We start from the raw sequence: 8,668 nt of genomic DNA, 5'->3' as shown, positions 1-8,668 counted from the left end.
AATCTTTAGAATGAAGAAGGGATATTGCGCTGATTTGTAAAATTAAAAAATTGCCAAATATTTAGCTTATACCTTATACGAATTTCAATAAATTTTCATCTCGTATTTTCTCTAAAAAGTAGTTTCACTATAGAATATTTAATATTGTCGTCATAGTCATTGTAACGATGCCTTGCATCACGATCATTATTGTACATCGATCGCGAGCAATACTTCCAACGATGAAATTTGTTGAAAACTACTTGACTAAAGCAGATATGAAAGTTCTCGAAAATGTAGTCTGAATAATACATAGTTTCTCACGTAAGTAATGTATCATCTAACTCCTCGATTTTGCCTTCTGGTTGGGATATAACTTTGCGTAATACTTTACTAACTACATCAGACAGAGATTCTCTCGCACCAATATCCAACAAGTTCACGCACCGCTAAAAGAGAGAAATTATTTGTTTTTGTTAAATTCAACATTCAAAAAAAAAAAACCAAAAAACAAAAAAAAACAAAAAAAAACGTTTACTCGGTTTCATCTAATAATTTTCAATTCATATAATTATTATATATATATATATATATATATATATATATATAAAGAAAAGAGCGTGGTTTTCGTAACTTAAACTATATTATTAATCGATAATACAAAAATCTTATTACCTGATGCTCTTCATCGCCAACTCTAAGACGCAAAACAGCTATTAAAGCTAATTCACTATTTGCCTTAACATAACCATTTTTCTCCTTTGTTCCATTAACCAACATTGGTAATAACGATTTTAATAATTCTGGCGACATGTGTTCTGAATTTACATTCCTTGCAAGGTGAATACACACTCTAGCAAGTAATTGTTTAACATCATTGCTATTATTATTCATCGACTAAAACATAAAGCAAATCATAGCATATAGTCAGTCAATAGAGCACAAATAATATTAAAATTAATACTATTTCATAAAAGATGGATATATGCATTTTTACAATTTTATTGAAAAACAAGCAAAGCCCTTTCCATATCGTACATTTTATATTATCTGTCCCTATTTAATAATACATTCGGTGATAAAAGTAACAAGTCTTTTAAAAAAAAAAAAAAAAAAAATGCTATACTTTGTTAATGCACTCACCCTGACAAAAGGTGTGAGGATAATCTGTGGTATCGGCTGGTTATGATTCATTAGGTATTGTAATAGATAACCACAAGCGCGCACACCGTTCATCGCTATTTGAGTTCGGTCTGCGGATAAGTAAGACAGTATTACTTTGCAAACACGATCCTTTTCTTTATTGTTGTACACGATATCGGGAGCTTCTTTCAAAACAACAAATAAAGCTGCTGATCGGCCGTGTCTCAACATCCAATCATCGTTAACATTATTACCTGTAACAGCACATTCGGAAAGCTTCGAGGACCATCTTACGATCGTATTGAGAAATTAATACAATAATAATGTAACATACACAAAAGATTATTATTGAACGCTGTATTGAGCTGCTCGGGACTGAGATATTTTATCAGAGCACCGTAACAACCTGCCACGGCATTTCTCGTCACGTCTTCTTGCACCCCAAGCATTTCACTTAAAGTTATAAATACTTGTTTCCTTATGGGTTCGGACATTTTATCACCAGCCGGCGTTATAATTCCTCGTAAAGCGTGCAGCATAGTTTCCCTAATAAAGGGGGAAGGGGGCGTAGGAAGAGGAGAGAGAGAGAGAGAGAGAGAGAGAAATTTAATTGCTATTAACGGAGAAAATATCGCGAAATTGCTTACAATTCGCAATAATAGATTTTATAAATAATCCATACTAATAAATTCAGTATGTAGAAAAGCTAACCAACAGCTCTGTATTGGCTAAATTCAAAAATATAATATAATACCTAATTGATGGGTCGTCGGAATTTTTAATTCCGGTATGAAGTTCAGCGAATAGTGGATCCGCGCGTGTATGAATGACAATAAGATTACTTAAGGCGTAAGCAGCCTTAAGCCTGACCTGTCTATTACTATCGTTCAACGCCTTTAAAAACGTCGTTTGAAGCTGAGGTAAAAACTGCTTCAGCATCACTCCAACCTAATAACATGAATTTATAATAAAATACGATGCTTAATTAATTGTAATTAATAGTGCAATTGGCGTTATCCTACGATCATTCATATATATATATATATATATATATATATATATAAGCACGCGCACCTTGCCGAGCAGAATAGCTAAAGTCTCGAGAACAGCCGCTTTAACACTCCAATTGAAACGGTCACCGAGAATGCGAATAAGCGGTCCGGTTATGTGGACGACGCTTGGTTGAAGGGCTGAGGCGCTCGTCAGACGAATCACCTCCCCGAGACCTTGGGCAGCTTGTTCCTTAGCTTCCGGCATGCCGTTCAGAATGGCCTCACGAAAAATTGGTAATATTGGGGTGATACCCTTGGGTAGACAGAAGCCGGGCAGAAGATCCTGCCCTTTCAGATCGGAAACGGCGAATCGAACGGCTTGTCGAATATCTTGAACGTGTGCTATTTGTTGATCCGACCCGAGAGTCTGCAAGTAAACATTCAAGGATCTTTATGCCGACGCTTTATCAATTATTTAAAAGCCGTGCGCTCTTCAATTGGACAAATAGATCCCGTATAGTGCACTACTGGCGGCAATCTTCACTCACCTTAGTCACAGCTGTCAAGGCCTCCCAACTCATCTGCAGCACGTCTTTATCATCGTCGGTAAAAAGATGGATGAGTCCGCGTAAAAGTTGCGGTACGTATTGGCTATAATCGGCCCTGGTGTCCCTGCAAAATGCGCACAAAAGTGTCGCGGCGCTTCTTCTACGGCTTGAATCATCGGACCGCGTTGCCTCCATTAGCTGGTCCATAATTGTTCTTACGCCGATCTCGTCGGCGACCGATAACACGACAGCCTGACAGTATTCGAGCTCTTGCATCTCCTCGGAGGTACCTTGGGCGCTCGATAGGGCGGTGAGCAAGGCTGGCAAAATTTTGTGCAAAAATCTGTAAAGCATGCGTATATTTATGACGTATAAAGGTGGCCTGAAAGCATTGCCGGCTGAGGATCCCCATTACAATGATCATTTAGCATTGAAATTTGCAAATAACGATACACTTCCAGTTGGCAGTCACGCATCGAGAACAATAATTAATGGCAATGAAGGAGCAATCAACATCTTGGGTGAAAATTCCTTTTGATGTATAATTGGCGTTCGTTCGCGTCAGCCGTGATTTAGCGATTTCTTTCTTTCCTTCTTTCTTTCTTTCTTTTTCTTTTAATCGCTAAAATGCCTCGTATATAAAAAAAAAAAATTGTTTTATACAAAGGACGATCAATTATTGTTATTAAGCCGTTAAAGGCCAAGAAAGTTTGAACGTCAAAGACGTGAATTATCGAAGCAAAAAGTATATCGGTATTTCTTGAAATACAACACACACGCTAAAAAGACCTTCCACTTAAGAAAATCTTGTGAAATAACATTTACATCCTTATCCTTCCCTATTTACATAAATTTTTAACAATTGTCGACTTGTTTTTCTCTCCCCCCCCCCATCCTCCTCCTCATCCACCCCGCCCCTATATATTGGTCAGGACGACTTATTGCATGTGGTACGAACCTCGTGAGGGCTTCGCCAGCTACGCTCGCCAGTATGGATAAGGCCTTTGTATTGACAGGTGGACTAGTGAGTTGAGGTACGAGATAAGGAAGGACAACTCGAGATTTAATTGCCATGACTTGGCGCAGTCCATCCAACGTGTTTTCAGCCTCGGCTTGGTTCGGTGAGTTAAGCTGGGTTAACATGGCCGGAAGGATGTCATCGAGTGCGCGAACTCCTACGGTCGAATGTAAGCTATCGAAGGTCTTTGCTGCAGCTTGGCGTACTTCTGGTAATGGATCGCAAAGGGCTTTCCTAAAAGTACGATTAATTTTATTCGATTGAATGGGTAATCCTCGCGCACGTCATCCTCCTCTAATATTCCCCCGTTAATACAATGGTTTAATTAACAAAAGGCCAGTCCTCCACCTTTTTTATGGCTTTTATCTGCCCGATTATTATTAATCGTAAATTTTTGTCTCATTGGTGGAGAATACATACACGCACGTCTTTTACAACATACAAAATGAAATTTCATTGACATTCTGGGCAAAGTACTGTCGATCAACTTTATTCCCTTAAACTAACGATACGAGGCTTATAATATTTTTGTCTCCCTATCTACTCTCAAATTTCCTTCAATTATCCTCTCTAGCCGAGAGTGCGAGAGTTGGAACAAAATGTCCAAAGCCCCATTATTATGATTATTATTATTATCATTATTATCATTATTATCATTATCATTATTATTATTATTATTATTATTATTATTATTGTAATTGTCGTTGTTGTTGTTGTCGTCGTTGTCGTCGTTGTCGTCGTCGTCGTTGTCAATATGAAAAGTTAATATGAAAAAGTCGGTAATGATCGACCAAATGGTCCTTACCTCACGGTCGGTACGAGACTGTTAACGAACGACAAAACCATGTCCCTGCTCGTGCTCGCCATAATCTCCGACAGACCGATGCAGACGCCCTGTCTCTGATCGGATTGCTCGCTTTGCAGTCCACGCTCGAGAATCGGTATTATCTCCGGGAGCACTCGCTCGCCGAGCTTGCGCACGAGGTCGCCGAGAGTGCGGGCGGCCACTTGCCTCTTATCGAAGCTCGTGCTCGCCAGGCATCCCAGTAAGAGGCAGAACAAGGTTGGGAGAATTTCACGCAGGGTACGGGGTGTATTCGTCACCACGACTTTCCAAACGTGCAGCGCCGCCTGGCGCACCATCAGAGCCACGTCGGATCTGCCCATGTAGAGACCGGCGAGCACCCGATTGCGCCTCTCCGCTCCGAGAGCCTTGATTATCGCGTAATGCGACTGCTCCGTTCCGAAATTGTCGTCCTCGCTCGCCGTTTCCGTCGACATTTTGCCCGATACGCCGGATATTCTGTATAGGAGGTCGCCGAGCAGCTGCACCGATGAATACCTACGAGCCAGATTATCAGTACAACCCTCCTCCTTCCAACATGGACGAGTCGGTCATTCGGGTCTTTACGTTTTTTATCAAAAAGAAATTGGAGAATGGTGGGTGGGGTTGGGAGGTGGGCTAGGTGTGACTATATTTCAAAAGGCATTCTTTTCTCTTCTTTCCTCTTTCCTCTTTCCTCTTTCATTTTTCATTTTTCATTTTTCATTTTTCATTTTTCATTTTTCATTTTTCAACGAAACATCCTGAAATCATCCACTCGTTGGATAATTTTTTTTAATGTAAACACCAATATAATAATACCTTATACGCCAGTTGTCGTCGAACAATCCCCTTTCGAGCTCAGGCAACAGCAGCATAATCGCCGAGTCGGCGTATAAGGTAACGATTCGTTGTCCGGCCCTGAGGGCCGTCTCTCTCACATACTCGTTCTCGTCTGCCAGGGCCTTCAAGATCGGATTTATGATGAGGCCGATGTACGGGGTGAATTCCGTCGTGAACGCGCTCGGCATGTAAATAAACATCATGATGTAGCCATCTTTGACGTGGGGTGCGATGTCCGTGCGTTCGGCCGTGCTTATAATTTCCGGCATAAGTTTGTGGAGTTTTTCGACGCCGAGGCCGCGTACGACCTCGGAGAGGCCTTGAGCTGCACCCGAGCGATCGACGCTGCTCGTCTCGGAGGTGAGCGTCATCATGAGCCAAGGTAGAAGGTCCTCGAAGCTCGACTCGCCCATGCCACGAACCATCGCACCGAGGGCGCGTGCCGAGACGCTGCGCACCTAGGAATTAAAGCATCCGAGTCAAATATTATGTTGGATTTTAATGGGAATAAAATTGACTTTTATTATAGAAATCGAATGTGGAAATGAAATTGTATTGTTAGGTACGGCACAAGGAATCGTGCCTAATTGCAACTTTATCTTTGCTTCTTTCTATTCTATAAAATAATCGATGTTCTGGTGTAATTATGATCGGTAAAACTTTTTATTGAATTATTACAACGCATAAACCTTACGTTATTACGTAATAAATAATGCCTTTGATTTTTTAAGATTTTTGTATGGTGCAGCTTGAATGGATAAACTTTAATGTATAGATATTCCACGATGACTTAATAAAATTTGGTATATCCTTTTGAAAATCAACAAAATCCAAGCTGCTTATAAATATGTTGATAGAATTTGTTTTTCTCTTTCTTACAGTTCCTAATCGACAAGGTTAATAATTAAAAAAAAAAAAAAAAAAAAAAAAAAAAAAAAAAAAAAAAGCGTTACTTTTGTAAAATGGCATTCGTGCAACTGGCAAAACGAATTAGTTTAAATTCCCATGATAAGCTCAAAATCTCTGACATTTGTCGATTTCGATGGGCAATGAATAGAATCGGGGTGGGAAGTAATATAAAATAAAAGAAATAAAAAGGCATAATCGTCGCTCTTCACCTCGGGCACTGGATCGAGTAAACTCGTCTTCAATCCTGGAATGATCGTTGGTAAATACGGCGTCAAATCTTTCTGATCTGTTAACGAGTACATGTTCCCGATTATCTGAGCAGCCATCTTTCTCGTCTCCGTCGATCTGTCCATAAAAGCACGCTGCACAACCGGCATGATCAAAGCGAGCGACGGCGCATCTATAAAGTGCACAAACTGAGTATCGAGAAGAGTCTGTAGGCACATGGCTGTCTTTTTCGCTGGATCTTGCAAAGCCTTCAGCAGTACTGGCACGATGGCTTGTATCTCGGGATTACGGATAACGCTACCAATGACCTTCAAGGCCTCCGCACCAGCCTGTTGGACTTTGGTATGGGAATCGCTAAGGACTTCGATGAGCTTTGGGACGATACTTGGCAGACAGCTGGATAACTGTTTGGGTGCGCAGAATGCCATTGCACCAAGAAGCTCCACGGAACCTGGGGACAGACAATACGCATTTTTCCTTCCCATGATTTGGCATCGATAATTTCCTCTTCATAACATTTTTTACTTTAGCCTCATTTAATGCTTAATAATAAGGCGAATATTTATATTTTATATATTCTCTATGACTCGGTCAATCGTATATGTTACTGTCGTCACACCTTGCATCTTGCAGAGAGTTTTTAAGATTTTGAGGAACACGTGGTCGAGCGATTAAAATTTTTAAACCGTTAGGGCGACAAGTCTAAACAATGTTAAATAATTTTTTGATAAACATTGTCGCTTATCGACTTACTCGACTCGTTGGACAGTTGAACACTCGCAACAATTAGCTACGGCTATTGTCGATAAACAGATGGATTATCACTTAATCAAACTTGCTTGCAACAGTTGAGAGGCTAAAGAGATGTACCTCAACCTTTTTACACTCAACTATCGCGAGCAGAGATTGTAATAAGAATTTGATTTGAATAGTAATGTGTATTAAGAAAGACGGCGATTGGCGATTAAGTTCGAGTCAAACCTGTCTTTGTCCTCCAAGAATCCTCCTCGAGAGCAGCTAGAAGACTGGGAAGGACGAGCTTGACACCGTGAGCCGATAGCTTGCTCATTACCACTCGAGCAGTGTCGTCCGTTGCCGCCCTGACATACTGGCTCGAGTCACCAAAGCAAAGCAGCAGATGCGGCAGCACGTGGACGATGTAGGGCTCGAAGAGTCTGCCGAGCATCGTGCAGAGCATCTCGAAGGCGAACAGCGCACCTTCCCTGTGTCGATAATTCTTTTTGTCCTGGATGGCGTTAGTCAGTGTTGTCATGATGTCGAGCTGCTTCAACGCCAATATTCCCATGCCCTTGAAGAGGCCGGCCAAGCCATAAGCTGCCCCTTTCCGCTCGCCATATTTATCCGAGTTGAGCAACTGGTGCATGAGCTTCTGGACGATCTTGGGAGCGTCCTCCTTGATCGATGGCACTAGGTGCGGCAGACAATTGGCCACGGCCTCTTGCACCTGATTTTATAGAAACGCTCTCTTCTCATTAAAAAGAATAAAAGAATTCTCATGGCCTTGCGCACGCTCGCCAATTAAATCGTCCATTATAAATGCAATAACAATAACGAAGAATGTCGTTGCTTTTTATCTACATGCGAATGGTTTGAAAAGAAGAAAAAAAACACCCCGCCCCCGCACACACGCACACAAATGCGGACTTACCACGGATATACAGAGAGAGAGAGAGAGAGAGAGAGAGAGAGAGAGAGACGCAGACACAGATGCACCCACCAAAAAATACGCGCGCACGCTCGCACACACAGAGATACATCCACCAACACACACGGGCAGAGGTACACCCACCAACACACCAAAACAAACAAAAAAAAAAAATCGCGACATAAGCGCTGAGCCGAGACCGACAATATAATAAATTTCTTATGCATTGATAAAGTTTTTCAGGTTTACCATGGCTTCCGCGATCAAACGACCGTGTGATCGTCGTTTTGAAAGATTTAAGTGACTTTACGCGAATTATTCTAATGATAATCCTTCACGATTTAGTGAAACGTGGATCGAATTCATGAATAAAAGAAATAAGACCTGCCTGTTGGGAAGGAGTCGATAGAGCAGCGATCAATCGTCGAACGATCGGTTTAATTCGGGGATCGTCCTTATCTAGATGCCGGGCTAACGAGCCCATGAGGATCACGACGCTATGCTTACTGGAGTCGAAGC

The 8,668-nt window shown here is 41.3% G+C and overlaps 1 protein-coding gene across 1 annotated transcript in view; it reads right to left on the bottom strand.

Annotated features, from left to right (window-relative positions):
* l(3)80Fj (lethal (3) 80Fj) overlaps window positions 1-8,668 on the bottom strand; it is a 14,542-nt gene continuing 5,874 nt past the window's right edge. The window contains exons 7-19 of the mRNA XM_011507660.1: window positions 8,538-8,656; window positions 7,465-7,948; window positions 6,465-6,934; window positions 5,326-5,804; window positions 4,486-5,022; window positions 3,621-3,914; window positions 2,663-3,005; window positions 2,197-2,541; window positions 1,877-2,070; window positions 1,457-1,668; window positions 1,123-1,376; window positions 655-876; window positions 1-428 (exon numbers count right to left, since the gene is read on the bottom strand). Coding sequence (XP_011505962.1) covers window positions 300-428; window positions 655-876; window positions 1,123-1,376; window positions 1,457-1,668; window positions 1,877-2,070; window positions 2,197-2,541; window positions 2,663-3,005; window positions 3,621-3,914; window positions 4,486-5,022; window positions 5,326-5,804; window positions 6,465-6,934; window positions 7,465-7,948; window positions 8,538-8,656 — 4,082 coding nt within the window. The 3' untranslated portion in view covers window positions 1-299. The remainder of the gene's footprint in view (window positions 429-654; window positions 877-1,122; window positions 1,377-1,456; window positions 1,669-1,876; window positions 2,071-2,196; window positions 2,542-2,662; window positions 3,006-3,620; window positions 3,915-4,485; window positions 5,023-5,325; window positions 5,805-6,464; window positions 6,935-7,464; window positions 7,949-8,537; window positions 8,657-8,668) is intronic.

This window comes from Ceratosolen solmsi, unplaced genomic scaffold (assembly GCF_000503995.2).
Source record: "Ceratosolen solmsi marchali unplaced genomic scaffold, CerSol_1.0 scaffold1, whole genome shotgun sequence".
Lineage (NCBI taxonomy): Eukaryota > Metazoa > Arthropoda > Insecta > Hymenoptera > Agaonidae > Ceratosolen > Ceratosolen solmsi.
Note: the sequence above shows the minus strand (reverse complement) of the source record. Positions and strands in the feature narration are given on the sequence as shown.